We start from the raw sequence: 20,608 nt of genomic DNA, 5'->3' as shown, positions 1-20,608 counted from the left end.
TTCTGCTATTTTCTCCTTCATCATCCTCTGATAACCCCATCCTCTCATTTTTTAACCATCGCGTTTATTCCTCCTCCTATTCCTTCTCTTTTATTTTTCATCCTCGCCTTCCCTATGCCGCATCTTTCATTTCTCCTCGTCAGCCCCTTATCCTAATGATTTGATTCCTCCTCCCCCTCCAAATTTTGTCTCCGCTTTTGTTCCTCCGCTCCCTTCGTTTTGTTCCTGTTGCCAATTCTTCCAATTCCCTTTTCTTCAACACATCATTATTTCCTTTCACGGTGCTTTTCTTATTCCTCCTCTTGTCTTCTCCTCCGCTACTTTTGTTTCCCAGTTTCTGGTCGTCGGTGTTTTCCCCAGCTCGTATGTTCTTCACCTTGAGATGCCCGAGAGGCGAGTCCTGGGAACCTTTTCATGAATTGGTTGTTAATTATTAAAGATAATGTTCCACCGGACTCTTCTCGGGCTTTCTCAGGTGAAAGAAGGCGTGTTTGTGTGCGTTTTTAAAACACATTCACGCACTCACTCACTCACTCACTCAAACATACATATACAAACACACACACAGGTGAATGATTGAAGGTAGGGGCGGAGACTGAAAGAACGCGTGTTTGTGTGTGTTTTTAAAACACATTTACTCACTCACTCAAACACACACATACACACACACAGGTGAATGATTGAAGGTAGGGGCGGAGACTAGTGTATATTTATAAACGTCTAAATATAGGGGGATTAAAATGAGGAGTGTATATATAAACATCCGTGTACAGATGAATGGAAATGTAAGGCTTGTATAGGCGTGCATTTACCAACACCCATGTGTAAACGAATTAAAATGAGAAGGGTGTACAGGGGTGTATTTATAAACCTACATGAATAGATAAATGAAAGTATAAGGGGTGTACAAGAGTGATATCACAAACATCCGTGTATAGATGGAAATAAAAAAAACTTGTGTCCTTGTATAGCACAAACTCCAAAGAAAGTAATAAAATTTAGGGGCATTAAGAGATGTGGGGTTTGACCCCGAAGGGAGTGATAGAACCACGCTTGAATGAGGCAAGGTTTGAAATGTCGGGGGAAAGAAAGAGTTTCCTAACCGTTAAGTTCGAGGATTGAAATATGGGTTTTAAGATCGACATCTTGAACTTGGGCCAGTTTTTTAAAAATTAATGGTAATCTCTCTCTCTCTCTCTCTCTCTCTCTCTCTCTCTCTCTCTCTCTCTCTCTCTCTCTCTCTCTTTTATCATTAAGTTTGCCTTTGCAGACGGGCGCGCTCACACATTATACATATGTATATATTTTTATATATATGTGAGTGTATGCGCGCGCGCAAACATTACACATTTTGTACTTTTTGTTCATTCATGCATATGAAACTAAAGTCAGACTTGATATCAAATTTTGCCTTCCCGAAAATATACCCATTCTACGGACTCTGTGTACCATATTTCTCTTAACATATCTTGAGAAACTCCAACACCGCCACCCCCCGTGGTTTCCACAAACCACCAGTAAGACTTAGTTCAGGTATAGGAACATATATTAAACAATCACCTGATTTAAAAGGCCCTCACTGTATTAGTTACTTACTGCTGTACATCATTGTTTTAAGATACTATGCAATTCATGCAACTACTATAATTTATTAAGTCGCTACTTCCTATGAAGATATTATTATCCGCGGAATCTTCAGAAATTTTATAAATTTTCTTAGCACTGAAGGCAAGAACACTTTGTTATACGCCCTTAGTCGTTTTTCAAAGTAGGATTCCAGCTCACAAGGAACGTCATTAGCTTCTTCACAAGGTAGAATCTTTGGTTGGGAATTTGGAACTGTTGTAACACATATAAATACTATATATATATATATATATATATATATATATATATATATATATACATATGTATATACATACATACATACCATTGGGGATATAAGACTAAGTATGTATTCTCTTTCACTCATACACACACACACACACACACACACACACACTCGTTATTATCGGATTCAACAGTATACTTACTACGAAGGATTTAGCCTCTACTTCAGTATTAATTCCGCAATGCCTGAAGTTTCCTGACATTTCATATGCAGTTGTCAGGTCGTTCGAAATTATTTTCTTTTATATTTATATACAGTACATTTCTCATAAATTTTCCCTTCCCATCTCATCATTTCTCTTTTTCGAAAGTCATAAGATCGCCTTTCTTGCAGTTGTGTGTAGCCCCCCCCCCCAATTTTTATTTTTTTTACTTTTCTGGCCTGTGTATTTTCTCTTGTAAACTATGAAACAAAAACTTCCATTTCTCTTTTGACTGATTTCAGCTTTTTTTTTCTTTCTGGTCCCCTCCGTTTCACTAACTCACCATTTTCCCCTGTGTGGAATGCGTTTATTCATACGCCCTCCCAATAGTGTTCTTTGCATTTATATTACCCCATAATACCTTCACTCATTTTCTGCAGATATTTTGAGCACATTCTCATAAAAGTTTCTGACCCTTTATTTGTTATGATATTTTTGCGACCATTCTAATTATATATGTTTCGTGTTTGTTCCCACTGCGCACGTAACACCTTTCCTGTAGTAAGAAAAGAGTTACGAGGTTCTTTTTCCGCCTGTTAGTGAAAGTCCTTAAGCATTCGGCAGTCCCTCGTTTTGTGTAACACTCGTCCCTCTTTTTTGAAATCCTTTTCTCTCTCTCTCTCTCTCTCTCTCTCTCTTCTGTTTACCTTCTTTTCTTTTTATTTTGCTGAGCACCAATAGATTAGCTCGGAATTCTGATACTGAATAAAAAAAAAGTCCAAACTTTTTTCTTCTTTGTAATAATGCTAAAATAACAGCCATAGTGCATACATGTCCATCTTTCTCTTTTTGGGACGGACACCCATAAACATGTAAAGAAATAGTTTGTAATATGGTACATACATACATAGTTAACCATAGAGATAAGTCAGTGCAAGTTAACCTTAGAGATAAGTCAGTGCATAGCTAGTAGAAGCTGAGGTACTGGAAAAAGCGGAAAACATGAATGCGAATTATAAATTCACACGCTGATATCAGTATTATTCCTAAATATAATTTCATTAGTTTTGTGTGTATCCTGCAACACTATTTCATTGAACTGCACAAGTAATTCTCGCCAGTGACCTGAAATACTGCTTTTGAACAAGAGGTTTGGTTTGGTTTTCCGAGACCAAGCTGCTGCCTTAGTTCTTCGAAGCAGCTTGACACCGAAAACTTTATTTTGGTTTTGTGTTGAGGTTACTGTTACTGTTTTTGCTGTTATTTTCCTTTTCAGAGAATTCGCACTGAAGAATGTTTCAATTTAGTTTCTCAGATGTAAAGACATTTCCATGTGAAGGGAATTATATGAGACGCATACGGTGTGCATATTCATTATTTATCATTATATGTATATAGGCCTATATGTACAATATGTGTGTGTGTGTTATGTGTACGTATTATTTATAAACACGTATACATATAAATAGAGAAAGAAACCCTATACCGTAGTATTTTTCATATTTTGATCTTCCGTTCTCCGCCATGGCCCTCTTCTTGGAGAGAAATCAACGCATTGGTTCTTATTCTTGCCATTTTCTTCCCTTTTCTCTGCCTCAGCTTTCCTTTGGCTCTCAGTCTTCCCAGAGAAGAGTAAAAGCTGATTCACATTATACCATCACGTCACCGACACATCACGTCACGTCACCGTCCCATCAGCCATGCCTGGTATTCACACTATCCATCACAATCCCGTTCAGTGCATGCCCAACCTCATCGACTCACAGATTTAGCGGTAAGAAACTTCAATAAGTACCGTCACGTCACGTCAAAATATTTTTTCCAAAAAAAACTTGCCCTGGTGTGACGGTGGATGCCGTGTGCTTGATGGTGACGTGACTTGATGGTGTGAACAAGTCCATTTGATTACATGTAAGAAATTCTCACTTTGACGTGACGTGATGTGTCGGAGACGTGATGGTATAATGTGAATCACCCTTAATTGTCCAATTCTTTCAGCAACGATGTTGAAGGTATGACTTTAGTTTTCTGTCTTAATCATCTCTATCTTCCTATCGTTTCCCATTTCTTTCCAGGAAAAAAATTCTTTCCTTGCCCTTCCTCTTCCCATGAGATCTTGGTTGCCCTTCATATCACTTCATCCATGAAAGGGACATGTCTTTCTTCCCTCTTTGGCATTCGTCATCTCCAATTTTCTTTCCCGTTTGTCCTCCCCCCGCCCCCCATAGGGTGGTAGTGCCGTCAGTGCTCCTCACAGTGTGCACTGTAGGCATTACTGAAGGTTCTTTGCAGCGTCCCTTCGGCCCTTACTGTGCCTCCATTCATATTATCTTTCTTCCGTCTTGCTCTCCACCCTCTCCTAACAATTATTTCAAAGTGCAACTGCGAGGTTCCCCCCCCCCGTTACATCTTTCAAACCTCTCACTCTCAATTTCCTTTCCGGCGCTGAAGGACCTCATAGGTCCCAATGCTTGGCCTTTGGCCTAAACTCTACATTCCATTCCATTCCGTTTGTTCCTCCTTTCCTCTATTTTCCAGAATAAGGATATTCGATGCTTCCGGCGCGCACCTTCCTTTAGTATCGTTATCTTCCTATCTGGCCCTCCTCCTTTTCCTCCTCCTCCTCCTCCTCCTCTTTTGTTCATAAGTAATCCATAAGACTCCTGTCTTTGTGGACCTGGCCATGCCTTCCTTCCTCTTTATCTTTCCTCAGCCTCTCATTCCTTCTTTACTTATAATTGTCTGCTCTTCCCTTCTTTATCTTCCTTTCAGTCCATCTTTTCTTCAGACTAGATTCCTTTCACATCATAATCCTGATTTGCCTTCCCTTCCTATCCACTTTTCTCCCATCTTCATCTCGCATAATTGTATTTTTCCCCCGTATTTATCTTCCCTCCTTTTGTAGGATTGTATTCCCCCATCCTATTTTCTCCCTTTGCCTTCCCTTCATACCCTCCAGAGTGTTCATCCTGCTGTTCCCTACTTTCTTCATTCCTAATCTTCCTTTTATTTGCTCAGACGCCTTTCTCTTCCCTTCTGTTATCCTTTATTCTTCCCAATAAATGAGGTTTTTAGAGGCAGAAAGATCTTCCTAGATAAAGAGTCAGGCATTGGAAAGGCCATCGCTTTGAAGCCTCGTACCCCAGTGCCGGATGGCACTCGTCTACGTCGTCAGCTTTAGGCAGGAGGCAGGAAAGAGAGAGAGAGAGAGAGAGAGAGAGAGAGAGAGAGAGAGAGAGGTCTCTTTGACGTTCTGGTGTGCTTCTCTCTCTCTCTCTCTCTCTCTCTCCCCCTCCCTCTCTCGTCCGGTTTCGATGTGAAATAGTGTTCGGATGTTTCAGATGCCCGAATTTCATTTCTCTCTCTCTCTCTCTCTCTCTCTCTCTCTCTCTCTCTCTCTCTCTCTCTCTCTCTCTCTCTCTCGTCCGGTTTCGATATGCAGTAGCGTTCGGATGTTTCAGATGTCCGAACTTTCTCTCTCTCTCTCTCTCTCTCTCTCTCTCTCTCTCTCTCTCTCTCTCTCTCTCTCTCTGTATGTATGTATTTTGTGTGCATCGTCAATGAATGACTTAGAATATCCACATGAACATCATACATAGAGGTTTTTTTTTATTATCTTAACTATACCATAATGTTATCCTACACCTATATGACATTTCTAATCGGTTTTACGTAATCAGCGGTGAAGAAACACAATTACGGAAGACTATCTCTAGTCATATCTCGTTTCATTTTTTACTTAGATTTCTACCACACACACAGCATTATTATTATTATTATTATTATTATTATTATTATTATTATTATTATTATTATTTTCTTGCGGAAACAGGGCGGATTATAGTTATTTGGCGTCCTTGTCGTTTTCTTCCTTTCAAATGCATCCTTTGGGGTACCGGTATCCTTCAAATACTGTTGTCGAACTTTAAATAAGTACTCCTGTACTTTTTATATTTTATGAGTTGCATATATATATTTATATATATATTTATATATGCATGTATGTATTTATGTATGTATGTATGTATGTATACGGAACCGGTATTTCAAGGATACCCCAAAGGATTCATTTGAAAGGAAGAAAATGGCAAGGAAGCCAAATAACTAGTATATATATATATACATATACATATACACACACTTATATTTTCATGGACAGGAATTACATTGAATTATTAAAAATATACGCAGTTCAGCTCTTATCTCGAGATTAGCCTTGGAGCTTTCTAATACCCACTTTCGTCCTCAGTGACCTCAGGTAAAAATCTGTTTCGTTCCATCAGTTTTCTGTTGATGGTCGATTGGTTCTAGGTACTGATCTATCCCCCCCTCACCTCTCTCTCTCTCTCTCTCTCTCTCTCTCTCTCTCTCTCTCTCTCTCTCTCTCTCTCTCTCTCTCTCTTGTTTTTGACCCAACTTCAGCCATTTTCCCTCCTCTTCCGGTTTCCTTTTTCTGTATTGCACTTAATGGCAGTCTCTGAACACCTGTAAACCTCGTCGAGCTCACGGAGAGGCTGTCTTCATCCCTCGGGGTGTCTAAATACACCCGTCATGATATCTCTTCTCTCTGCGTACATGCGGGAACTCTGCAATCCTCTGATTAGGCTGCTGACAGGCTTTGGGATTTTACTCTGGCTTTATTGTTTCTTGACTCTTATATCCTTCCACCATTAGAGAGAATTCTCTCTAGGGTGGGGGTGGGTGGAACAGAGAATTATATAGTCTCTTCTTTATTTTAAAAAGTGAAGCTGCGCTTCTTAATGTCTATATATATATATATATATATATATATATATATATATATATATATATATATATATATATATATATATATATATATATGATAAATATATACATACATATATATAATTTATATGTACATATATATAAACATATTTTTATATATTTGTATATATATTACATATATAAATTTTTTTTGGTTTTAAAACTGAACTTTTTATTTGCTTGGCGCATATTTCATGGTCTCTCGACCAAAGCTTTTAAATGGAAGCTGAGTGGGGTCTATCCCCGAAGGAAAAAGAAGGAAATTATACGATTTGTTGGAAAACAGAATAGATAAGAGAATTCTAAAGTTTTTTGGATGTGTGGAAAGAGCTGGGCTTTGAAACAAGCAATCCGATGGTCGCGGATCATAAAGAAGAAGAATTTTGTGGCGGTTTGCCATGGATGTAGGGGTGCACTGTTGGCATTGCTAAAGTGCGTTTGCAGCGTCCCTTAGGCCCCGTTGCTGCACCCACTATTTAGCCTTTTTAGTTTTCTGTAAAAGAAAACTGAGATGGTTTTGTCTGTCCGTCCGCACTTTTGTGTCCGCCCTCAGATCTTTAAAACTACAGAGGCTAGAGGGCTGCAAATTGACATGTTGATCATCCACCCTCAGTAGTTTTTACTTTATTTAAGGTTAAAGGATCGTGCGTCTGGCACCGCTATAGGTGCCAACTACACAGGCCACCACCGGTCTGTGGCTGAAAGTTTCATGGACCGCGGCTGAGAGTTTCGTTGGCCGTGGCTGAGAGTTTCATACAGCATTATACGCTGTACAGAAAACTCGATTGCGCCGAAGTAGCTTCGGCGCAATTTTTACTTGTTACATTCATTCATTCATTCTTTCTTCCATTTGGCTGTCTAACCTCACTTATCTACTACCTCTTAGTGCAGCTGTGGGATTTCTGGATCTCTTGATCTTGCTGTCCACCCACTGCAGTACTCATTTCACTGTCTTGAGGCTCGTGATTAAAAATGGCTTTGTCCTTGGCTAAATTTATAGCTTGTATTTCATGATAAATTGATTCATTCAGTCTTTTGATGAATGGGAATGAGTTCGATATCGTTATCGGGAATCGACCAAATTCCGTATCGATTTATGAATGAAATGATTCGGCTGCGTGATTTCATTCCGATGTAGCTGTTAGAAAAACAAGTAAAAGATGCGCCGAAGTTTCTTTGGCGCAATCGGGTTTTCTGTACAGCGTATAATGCTGTATGAAACTTTCAGCCACGGCCCATGAAACTCTTAGCCGCAGTCCATGAAACTTTCAGCCAGACGTACGATTATGGCTCACTTTAACCCTAAATAAAATCAAAACTACTGAGGCTAGAGTGCTGCAATTTGGTATGGTCGATAGAAGGGTGGATGATCAACATACCAATTTGCAGCCTTCTAGCCTCAGTGGTTTTTAAGATCTGAGGGCGGACAGAAAAAGTGCAGACAGACAGAGAAACAGCCATCTCAATAGCTTTCTTTTACAAAAAACCAAAAAGGTTACTCATACTTTGTTTTTGTAAGTTTTTTAACTTCGCCGAAAATGCCCAGCCTGGAATGCGCCAATATCTCACTTCCGGTAGAAACGTGGCACCGTTGTCGTCTGCAGAGGCGTCTGCTAAAATCACGGCAGGAAAAGTATGATAAGCGGGAGGCCGCACCACCTTCCTCCTGATAGCTTGGACGTGCTGGTCTCCCCCGTATCACAATTTCCTAGCTGCTAGGGAGAAGAGTTTCCCGCCCGGGGACTGAATATATTGAACTTTTCAACAGATTGCTTGCTTTCTTGTAATCTCTAACTGAGAGGATGGTCGAGTGTGTTATACAAGATCTGGTTTCTAAATGTTTCGGTCTTTGGTTGTTATGATTTTTAATTCGTCAGTTGTGAATTGTACATTACCTATTAAAATATGTGTATAAAAGAATAGCTTATTGCTGTCTTATAGTGAAAGTACTCTACAACGTATGTATTCCTCTAATTAACGTTGGCTTTTGCCGACATCACAATTTTATCTCACGATGTTGCGATATCGAATGTAATACATTGATTCCTATATCACAAAAAAAATGTATGGTAATGTAGGGGAAGCAAGTTTGGCGGTTCATATATTTAGTAGCAATGTTTATGGCTTGGAGAAATAAAAAAGAAAAAGTTTGATTATTTTTCAAGATTTGTTAAGAGATTGTTAGGATTGATGGGGATTCATGGCTACTAAATGTTTTGATTGCTTAGAATTTCGATCTTTTGTTTTGGAATACAACATGCAGTCTTTCGTTTGTTGTCTTATTAAACGAAATTAATTAATTTTGTTTTACACCATGGCCTTGGGAGATGAATTTTAATTGTTAAAGATTGATGTCTAATAGAGATTGGTAGCCATTATCATACATGGCTCCAGAAACTCCTTTCCATGTAGCCTGATAGAGAACGAATAGTTCTTTATCTCTTGGTGGCTATTGTCCTTTTGTTGAACCATTGAGCCTGAGCATTAAGCCGTAACTGTTGGTTGTTACTGACCTTGACTGTCTTTCAAACTGTTGACATTTTGGGTTCTGTAACATCCCACGTCCTTCTAGCTATCGTTGGCAATTGGCTATTATGGCTTCAGGAAGTGTTGTCAAATTGGATTTAAAGTTTATCGTTGTTTTTTAGTAAATGGGTGGCTAATGCCTTGCAGGTTCGTTAGAGCTAGATATATCTCGTGTGTTAAGACAGTGACATAACGGCTGTCAAAAATTTACCGACATAACAGACACTGGGAATTGTTGGGCTAACCTTGTACCATGAAAGGCGTAGTCCGAGATTTACTCATGTACACAGAGGAATGAGAACAAATTTCGTGATGGGTGTTGCGGGTTCACATTTGCTTAACTGCTTATTCTAATGGCAACTTCCCATAAGAGGTTAGTGCTGTCAGTGCATCTCACGCGGTGCACTGCAGGCATTACCAGAGGCACCTGATTCCACCTACATTTTAGCCTTGTACTTTACGTGCATTCCCGCTTCCGTGTTTTCATCTTGTTATCCAAACTCTATAACTAGTACTTCTTTGTGCTACTGTGGAGTTTCTCCCAGTTTCACTTGCAGATCCTTGTACTTCATCTCATTTATTCCCTTGAGCTCCAGCCTCTTCGAGTGAGTACCAAGTGCTTGGCTTTACAGCATAAACTTCGTGATTCATCCATTTACTAATGGCAAATAGAAATTAAAGTAACAAAAGTTATAATAATTAATTATCTTTTGGAGATCAAGAACTTGGTACCATGTCACTGTTGTAAGCAAGTTGGTGTTAAGCTGTCTTGGTTATTACATGTGAACTCTGGATTATTCGCTTCAAAAGAGGATTTTAAAGATGTTTAGGGTCTGTGGCTTGGTCATTATAATAGTTACTCATTATTATCTGTATTAGTAGTGTCCATTGATGTTATTTTAGTGTTATTTTTATTTTAGTTCTGTTTTTGTTTTTAACATTTTCATCTATGACTTACTATTACCTTGCATATTCATATCATTGTGGTTGTTGTCGTTTATGCGATGAATGATGTGTTTTCATATGAATTCAGTAATAATAATTATTATTATTAAAGCTGTTTTTTTTACTGCATTATTCTAAATATCATTAATACTTTGTCAGGTTCTTGAAATGAAACTCGTCTTGTCCCCTTCGTCACTAAGTGTTCCCTTTCTTTTCCCTCAGTGGTGGAGCTGCTGGAGGAGTGAGGGAGAAGCAGTGGCCACCGAACAAGACTTACTAGAGCAGAAGCAGCAGCAGCAGGAGCGTCTTCATCATTTTCATCCTCATCAGCAGCAGCAGCAGCAGCAGCAGCAGCAGCTTTATCAGCAGCAGCAGTATCGTCTGGGCGAAGGTAGAGTAAGCTGGGCAGCGGACATGAACACTGCTCAGCTGTAGAAGACCATGAGCGAAGAATCGGAGTCCTTAAACGAGGAGGAACGCAGTGTTTTTCGCCCGTTCACCCGAGAGAGTCTCGCCGCCGTCGAAGCTCGCATCGCCGAGGAAAATGCCAAAAGACCGAATTACAAAAGAAGAAGGACGAGGGGGAGGTGAGGCACAAGTCACGCTCGAAACCCTGTCTCAGTTTTTTGTTGATGATAGGCTTTGATGTTATTTTGCAAAGGGAAATTTAGAAAGTAAAGTTGCCCAAGTCCTGTGGTTCAGTTGGAAGACATAGGGTCTACTGTTCAACTTTTAAAAGGGTCCCTTATTCAGTTGACACATTTAGAAGGAAAGGTATTAAGCCCACTAGGTTCCACTAGTCACGATTCAGAGGGTCATCTTTGCAAAGGGAAATACTGACAGTAAAGTTTTAAGTCCTGTGATTAGAGTGGGAAAAATTATCCGCAGCCAAGTAGAGTGTCCCGTTTTTTCAGTAGGAGATTCCTAAGGTCATGTGTAAAATCTTGAAGTTGAATTGGAAGATTAGGGTCAACACATCAAGATTTTAGAGGGTCCCTTTTTATGATAGTGGAGTTCTAGACACTGACATTTCAATACCCTAAGTGTCTACTGACAGGAGGGTCTAGGGCAGTATTCCGAGACTTTTGGTTAAGGTTTTTTGCTCCATGAAAATGAAGATTTCAATTGATCCAAGGAAATGAACAGTAAAATCACATGATCGTAATGAGACCCAAAATATGTACTGTCTTAGGAAGTCTGATTATACTGATTATATATTCTCTAGCACTGTGAATACAGGACTGTTTGTGTACAATCCTTATCATGGAAAGGCTTTAGCGTTCTTTGCGAGTTTTAGGATCAAGGGAGGATCTGTCTTAGGGAAAAGTCCTAGAGTATTCTATTTCTTAATGTCAGTTACTTAAATATCCGGATCTTTTAATTTCATTAATTAGATAATTTAGTTAAGATGATGAAGATCAGATATACTAGCGGAGGGGCCAGTGTAGGTTAGCTTGCCTTCTGATTGAAGTGACCTTTTATTAGGGGTCAGAAAGGACAGTACTGGAGAGGGTTTTAGAATTAAAATCTGTAGCGTATTGTCACTTAAAAGTCATTTGTTGTCGCCAATTCCGTGGCAGAATTTTAGCTGTTTCCTAAGAGGATAATCGATGATTTTGTCAAATATTTCAAACATCCTCTTGGGCGATCTCAAGACACTGTCACCATTAGGTTAGAATCAGTTATTTTGGGGGAATTTTCAGAAGTCACGGGTGTTTGTTAATAATGTCAAATACCTAGAGGCCAGGGTAGGTTGACCCTATACTTAAAAAAAAAAGTAGAAACTATTTCTTCTGCCTTTGTACTTCATTCACGCTATATTTTTTCTTTTCTGACATGACATGCTCAGGAGGGGGGCAACCATAGTCTTCACTTACTTGGACCGGCCGTTTTTCGATTATTATTGTAGAACTTTGACTGGCCTGTCAGTCATCCGTATAGTGTATAGTTTTGAAGTCAGCATATTCATAGTAACCCCAGTCAGCCTTCACACAACCCACAGTCGAAGCTAATAGTATTTAGATGCCATTTTCAAAGTAAATATATTTTATGGGGTATCATGTCATCATATTTGCCCCTTGTTAGACTGTAACGTTGAGTCAAATAATTTTATGAGAATATTCAGTCATCCTTCAGAAAAACAAACTGTGCAGGAGAAACTAAGGATCGCTCATTATAAAACCTGCGCCAGTCAGTGAAGACCCCAATTGCGTTGCCCTCCTTCATTTCAGTGTACCTTTAATGTCGTCCAGTATTAATCATGATGATGTTTTATATATGTGTAGTTGATTGCCTTACTGTTTCTCCCCGTACCTGTTTCAGTAGAGTTCTATCTTGCAAGCTGTCAGCTGTTTATGGTTGTTGGCCCACTTATTTTATGTGCCCCCAAACTTGTTGTTGTTGTTTTTTTTTAATGTTTTACATGTTGTTCAAGAGATTCATCTGTAGAATTTAATGTGTCTGTCAGTTTCATGTCTCTTGAGTGTTATCTTTTTAGAGTTTAGAAATTATATATGTCTGTATGTCTTGACCCAATTTGTTCCATTACAACCCCTTACATAGTGTTTTCGTTCTTGTTGCTCCCTTTTATATTGTGCTGGTGCCCCACATCCGCCCCCCCCTTACCTTTCCATGCCCACTTCTATACCTACTTTATACCCTGTTAACTACTAACTTTGGTTTTGTTAAAAGAAGAGCGTTTTCGGAACCTGGTTACTTATATTGCCCCGCTATGCTTAGCGTGATTTCTTTATTTGGTATTTCATGAAAAATTTGGTTAAAATTCAGAAAAAAATAAATCTTAATCAATTCCACACGCCCCTTATGGATTGTAATACCCGAACTTTGAAATAAATCCTCATAAAATAATTTCCCAAACTACAGTTTCAAGATAAGGCCAACTTCAAAGATAAAATGAGGTCAATTTGAAGACAGAAAAAGATCTACTAACCCGAAGGTAGCTTCTCGAACAGTATCAACACGTCAGATTTCTTCCCTTTAAAAACTTTTAACTTCACTATCCTTTCGACCTCATGTTTTGAATTCGTAGGATTTCTGTAGTCCGCGTGGTATCCTGTCAGTGATAATCCTTTCTTAATCCCTTGGCCCATCCCACGTTTACCTAACAGTATTTATCTGCAGTCCATTTTCCCCTGCCCATTTTATTTTCTTTCAGTATATATCAACGGTGTCCTCATCTGCTATGTAGAGTAGCTTGTCAATCGGTATTTCCCAGAAAAGAATAAAGTAGTGTTTCTTCAGTCTAGAGGTGTTTTGTCGGCAAATAAAATTAACATTAGCATTAGAGAAAAAAAATTATTATTTGAATGCCTTATCTGAAAGTTTATTGTCTTTTCAAGGTAATTTTAGAAGTGTTTGTCGACTGAGAATAGAATTAGATTTTGTCAAGAGGGACCTCATTTTGTCCACAGCCCTCTCCTTTGGAGGAACTTTGATTAGTCAATATCTTCAGTAACAGTTCATGATCCATTTCCCCTGATAGGCATCTGGCTTTTGGTTATCCTGGACTCACATGGAGGTCAGGTCATGACCCCTCTTTTTAATCTCTGACTCATGACTTACGGACTAAGGTTGTGACTTTGCATATACTGATTTTAACAACGTTCCAGAGTGACATGTTTCAGATAGTTACTTAAAAAAACAAATTTATAGTTTCATTACAAAAAATGACTTATTACGTATTGTACACCTGTCACTGAGTGGCAGATTCTCTCAATTTGAGATCCTTTCCGTATAAGGAAGAATTAGGAAGAAACATTTAATCCCACAACTCGGAACTACATTTTAGGCAAGCCCGGTCCGATTCTTTACCACTCCGCCATCAAGAGACAACACATATTTGAACGATCGTTTTCTTTGCAGCAAATTAAATTCAAGTCCTTTGTACGATAATCCCTCATCCCAGGACTTCCGCAGTGCCGTGTTTATTGCTCTCATGTTCCTGACCTTTTACCGCCTGACGACGGTGGCCTCTGACCTAAGCTTGATACCCCTTAATGACATTTTACGGGGTTTCGCCCGGTGATCGATGATTCCCCCCCTTTGATGACCTATTGCGGTTTGTTTTTGCTGAGGTGTTACCTCGTATGACCTTTCAACGTAATGAGCAGAACTGCCTTTCATTGCCCTACAGAGGAAGTTTTCTTATCCGGCTCTGAACTGCGACAGCTCGATGGTTCCCGGTCTGACGTCCGTTGACGTGTGTTTTCCCAGCTGGTGGTCATTCAGTGTCGACAAAGTATGAAATTCTGATGTGATTCTCTAGTTTCTCCTTTACATATCCAGATTTCACGAGATTCTGGTATCACTAAGCTTCCAGTTGTGACGTGATTCTGGTATCTTAAAGCTTCCAGCGGTGATGTGATAATGTCTCATCAACTTCCAACAATGACAAGTTTTTGTTGTCTCCTGTCTTCCAACGTGTATGAGATTCTGGTATCTAATAGCTTTCATCAATGACAAGATTCTGGTATCTTTTAGCATTCAACAATGGCAAGATTTTGGAATCCCGTAGCATCCAAGTGACAAGATTCTGACTTTCCTTGGCTTTCTACATTGACGGGATTTTGGCACCCACAAGCTCTCGACGTTGGCGAGATTTTCTCATCTCATAGCTTCTAGCGTTGACAAGATTCTGTCATATCATAGCTTCTGGCGATGGCAAGATTCCAGTAACTTTATGCTTCCAACGCTATATTCTGGCACCCTTATAAACTTCCAACGTTGACGAAATCCAGGCGGTACTTTAAACTGGCAAGACGATTAAGGTTCCGGTATTGCCAAAGTTTATTACAAATATGGCAGCATCTTTTGCCTTCCACCTTTGGGGGCGGTTGGGTTGGAGTTTCCATCTTTGACTATAATTCCCAAGGCACTGGAAATCCAGTTTTGTATGAACTAAAAAATTATTTGAGATTCCACCATCGTAAACTTTTCAGCAGTACTAAGATTCGAGCACAAGGAGGTTTACAACTTAACTGAGATTCCAGAATGTCAATGCCTCCGACACTACTATGATTCACATCTCATTGATACCAAAAACACTGGCATTCCAGCACAGCAAAGCTTCCCATAGTTTTGATATTCCAAGACCATTTAAGAAGATTCCAGTACCACTGAATTAGTGAGATGCAAACATTACTGATTTTAAAGATTTACTGAGATTTCAGTATTCGTGCATTAAAAGCTTCCAACATTTCGACTTTGCGGGATTGCAGTTCTTCTGATAATACTGAGAATTCGGCAGGACCAGTCATGCTATAAGCTTGCCACCCTTTTGACCAAGCTGAGCTCAAATCATGCTATGGCTCCTTGCTGAGATACTGATATTATTTGCCTTTCGGTGAATGTACGTCTAACAGTTTATTTAACTTATGAAGTTATTTAGCTTTAAATGATTGACATACTGGCATGATTTAGCTTGAAATAAATGAGCTTTCTTTAACTTTAAATGATCGGACTTCTGACGTTATTTAACCTGGGATATTTGAGTTTTTGACGTTATTTATCGTGAAATGAATGAACTTTTTACTTTATTTGCCTGTAAATAAATTAGTATTTGACATTATTTAGCTCCACATCAATTATCTTCTAAATTTATTGAACTTCAAATGAAAAGCTTTTGACATTAAACAGACGAGCTTCCTGCATTCCCCAGCGTCATTTACAGGAGCTTCTGACCTAATTTACAGTGGAACTTGATTGGACTTTGGACGTTCCCAAGTTTCGTAAATGACTGCTATTCCGGCATGACAGAACGTTTAAGGCACTGCCCATAATCTGACATCATTGACCCTACAGCATTAACCATCATTTTTTAGAGCTGATAGTAAATATCTTCCAGCGCCACTGAAGCTAAACGTGATTGGCGGAACGCACAACTAATCAGAGGTACATTTTAAATACATCTGCCAATTAAATGTGAGACAGAAGCTTCAGTAAACCAGCTGAAGATTTTTAGCGTCAGCTCCAAGAAAATGGACTTGCGTTCCTGACATAACTGTAATCCTGACAGGACTGCTCTCCTGACCTAACTTGGCTTCAAACGTGGCAAAAGGATAACAGGGAAATTTGAGTATTTGTTACGGTACAGGATGCATTAATCCATTATCTGGGTGGAAACGAAATCGTTGTACATATTCAAAATAGCTGGAGAAACCTTATTATGAAAGGGATATTGTTTGTTATATGATGTTCAAAAAGGCTTTTCAGTTAATTATACTAAATTTTAGTCATTAATTAGTTTTTAAAGGTTTTCTTTCATTTATATATTCAGTGTGATTTGTAAGGTAATTGAGATGAATGGAAACACAACCTATGCGGTGACAAACACTCAGGTGGATTGCCTATGGATGACCACGACTTTAAACATTAATAACCAGAATGGGGCTATTTTTATCTGTCTTCTGTATTCTCATTTTTATTCACCTTTTCTTATAAATTTCAGAGTAGATTTCTCCCTCCCCCCTTGAATCAAACTCATTCAAGAGATCAAGAGTTTTCTCCCCCCTCCCCTGTAGCTTCAGCCTATCTCCTGACTTTTTCATAACTGTCATCTTGTTTTTTTCCTTTTTTTCCCCTTGTATAACTCCAGGGAGGAGGAATGAGATTTGGAAGGAAAAAGAAAGAAGTAAGATATGCTTGCTATATATATATATATTATACATATCTTTATCTATCAATACAAAAAAAAATGATTTTTCAAGCGTATAACACCTCTTGCTACGGGTTTAATACGTACCAAAAAATATATATAAGAGAGAACACTTAGATAGTTTATTAGACCGATTGCTGGTACCAGGACAGATTTCCTTTGATTTGGTTTATTTTTTGGTTTAATTTTCACTTTTTTTTTATTTTATTTTGCTTTTGGTGAGAGTAGATGACGGAATGTCGACTTGATGCCAATTTAGATTCCATACTGATTAGAATAACTCCTTAATAATATTTTATATGAATTGAGGAACGTGATTATTTGGATGAAGAAATTGCCTTTACATTCAGGTTCAGTAAATGTTCCATTATCACTGAATGAATAATGAAAAATAATAATCGACTGAAAGATTTTTAACTCTAGTCGTGGCTGACGAATCTGATGGTTTTATTATCTTGTCCTGGCAAACTACCCTCGAGAAATCGGTCGCATTGTTGACCAGTAGGTTGCCTGTTCAAGATTTATGAAGCCCAGGTGGCCGCGGCTAAGGCGAAATGCAAAGTTAGGGTTTGCCACGAGTCAAGCACTTGCACCATTTTCTTTTTTGTTTGTGGCAAATCCGAATGAACACCTTTTGTAGATCAGTGAATGGAAGGAAATTCATAAACTGAAAGACTGTGGGAGGAAAGACAAAGTGCATTCGATTCCTCCCTGACAGACAGCGAGATCTTGTCTCTTCTAGATTCTACCTCACCGAATCTTGTCTCTTTTGATCTGTTAGTCCAACGCTTTGGCACCGGGTCTTTGGTGGATGCTTCAATTTAGAAAATATAAAAACAAAAGCAAGTAAAAAACTGTAAATTGTCGTGATTTGATCGATCGAAGAGGAAAGAATGATAAAATATATTCTTAAAATTGAAAAAAAGACGAACATTTAACTGTAAAGTTTGTGAAAGAGTAGTCTTGCTTCTCACTTAAGAATTCTCAAACAACTTTTCGGACTTGAAAATTTGATCTTGAAATGAAATATTGTCGTAAGTGTAAGATCTGATTAACTTGGACTTTATTTTGAGCGCCGCTCCTGAAGCTATAATTAATCGAGTTCCACCTTAGACCCTCTGCTTTAAGTGTCAGTTGAACGATATTTACTTTTCTTTTCTACCTGAGAGAGTTATTATTATGCCTGTCTGTGTTTGTCTGATCACTTATTGCGCCACTGTTAGTAGAAAACGGGAGGTTTGTTCGAAAATGTCCTGACCAGTGACTCGAGTTTTCCTACACGCCGATTGCGGTGTCATGGCTAACTCTGATTGGCTAGTGGATGCGACGGATTATCCAAGCAACAGCCAATCACAGACGTCGTCTGAACGGACGGTTGGTATCACTGCTTCCGGAGTGGATGGTTGGCAGCCCTTCTCGGGGAGTTCATTCCACCCAGGCTGGTGGTGGCTCGTTCGTTCCATCCGCCTTCGTTAGATCGATTTCTGTGATTGGTCTTTCTCTCAAGTTGTGCCTTGCATAATCCCTGCCGAGTCTATTTTCAACAAACCTTCGACGGCTTGCTATTGATAATCACATGTTTGCAACATACGTAGTGCCTGAGTTGTTGCTCCCGCCTCACGCGAGGTCACTCAATTTGACCTATGGCCTCTGTTGACCTGTTGAAGCCGTTAGGTACCCTCACTGTTATACGGCGTTTCATTCCAACCAGAATATTGCGTGGTATTTGACCCGGTGATTGTATTTAGGCCTTCTAGATACAATCACACCGCAAGGAAAATTCACAGCTTCGAAATTGATCATTACAGTAATTGCAGGTGTCATTCTTCATGGCTTCCTTAAGTAAGGAATTGATAAAGGAAATGAAGATTTTAATTGGTAAATCAGTTGATCAAATTGTATGAAATAAATGAGTGACTCGGCCTCCCATTTTAAATCATAAGATCATTTTCACCTGTGTAATTCAGGTAGCGGGAACGTTCTCCGAGGAAATTCTTTCAAGACGTCTGTCTGCATGAGGCACAGATCAAGCCAGGTCACATCGGGTCAAGGCGCTAAAAGCAGTTAGCTTGAACACTTAAGAAACAGAAAGAAAAATAGTGTGGTTTTTTTTTTTTTTTTTTAGTGTTACAGTCACTTTTTCCACTAGTGTAGTTGATTGTAGTTCCGTCACTCAATTTTTTTAGTTTGTTTTTTCTTGAGTTTTATTTATGGTTCGCCTGATGAAAATGCTCAAGGAAAAGCCAGATATCTGTTTGTATAGAATATTTCATAGAATTTTTTTTATTATTGTTATTATTCTGACACAGATACAAGTTCCACTCTTTAGCTCGCGACCTACTTGGAGCCTGTTTCTTGATTTCTTCTTTTTCTGCTGTATTTTCTTTTATCTCTCGTTGTATCTTGATATCTTCTGAATTTCAAGTTATTTCTCATTCTCATTTTTGAATATTTTGGAATTAACACACTTTTGAAATAATAAATAAAGAGTTTAGTGTGAATTGATTTTAGTCTATTGATATTTTTATATATAAAAACATTTTTTCAGACTTACGTCTACTGTTGTTTTAACATTGATTGTCGTGTGATTTCTACACAAAGTGTTTGTTTATATGCTTCCTTCACCCTCCCCACTTACTTCCCCATGGCTTCCCCAGATTGTTTCTTCCCCATTAGTTCCCCTGAACATTGTCTGTCTTCGTGTGTTTGTGTGTGTGTGTGTGTTTTATGTGTGTTTGTGCGTCTGAAATGAAGTAAAGAAACCCCTGATTATTGTGCTTTTGCCCATTCCCGCTTCCTGTTTGTGTGTGTGAATATGTTGTTGGTTATTGTCATGTGTTGAGAAAAATGTAGTAATTCAATTGTCTTTTTTATATACATATAACTAGAGGCCAAAAGTACAGTGAAGTATATAATGAATTTATGATTAAATATAATTTGGATTATCTACTTCATTTAAAAGTCGAATGAGTTATTTGCCGAAAATATTTTGAATAGAATAGTTTCTCTTTATGAAAATTGAATTATTTAAAATACATGTATATATATATATATATATATATATATATATATATATATATATATATATATATATATATATTGCTTATGGTTTACTTGATTATTTTTAAAGACCTGATTCGTAGTAATATTGTATTTAAACCAACGTTTGAAAGGGATCGCAAGTTTAATGAAATTGTCTTCAGTTAGATACAAATAGATAAATAAATAAATATTAGATTATACAATTTGACAAAAGGTACATTTAACTAAAGTATGTATGTATGTATGTATGTATGTATGTATATGTATATATATATATATATATATATATATATATATATATATATATATATATATATATATATATATATATATATATAAACTTTCATCCGAACTATTCAAGATTAATTAACAAATCCATTAAAATGAAATGGTCTTTCGCTTCACTGTATTTTTGGCCACCAGACACAAGTCTTGTCTCATTCGTTTTCTGTGCATTGTTCACGGGGAAGATAATGATGATGATGGTGAGGGCAGCGAGGATAATGAGAAGTGTTATCTTAATTATCTGCATGCACTAAGAGGTCGTCCTCGGAGGAAGCAGAGTCGTGACGTGATGAGGCCGCTAACAAACAACATCATGTCA

The 20,608-nt window shown here is 38.3% G+C and overlaps 1 protein-coding gene across 1 annotated transcript in view; it reads left to right on the top strand.

Annotated features, from left to right (window-relative positions):
• Positions 1 to 20,608, top strand: part of LOC136855108 (sodium channel protein para-like) — a 189,692-nt gene that overhangs the window by 23,289 nt on the left and 145,795 nt on the right. Inside the window, 2 exon segments of the mRNA XM_067131940.1 lie at positions 10,512 to 10,842; positions 10,845 to 10,876. Of these exon segments, the coding sequence (XP_066988041.1) occupies positions 10,731 to 10,842; positions 10,845 to 10,876 (144 nt within the window). The 5' untranslated portion in view covers positions 10,512 to 10,730.

The sequence above is a fragment of the Macrobrachium rosenbergii genome, chromosome 30 (genome assembly GCF_040412425.1).
Source record: "Macrobrachium rosenbergii isolate ZJJX-2024 chromosome 30, ASM4041242v1, whole genome shotgun sequence".
In the NCBI taxonomy this organism is placed as follows: domain Eukaryota; kingdom Metazoa; phylum Arthropoda; class Malacostraca; order Decapoda; family Palaemonidae; genus Macrobrachium; species Macrobrachium rosenbergii.
Note: the sequence above shows the minus strand (reverse complement) of the source record. Positions and strands in the feature narration are given on the sequence as shown.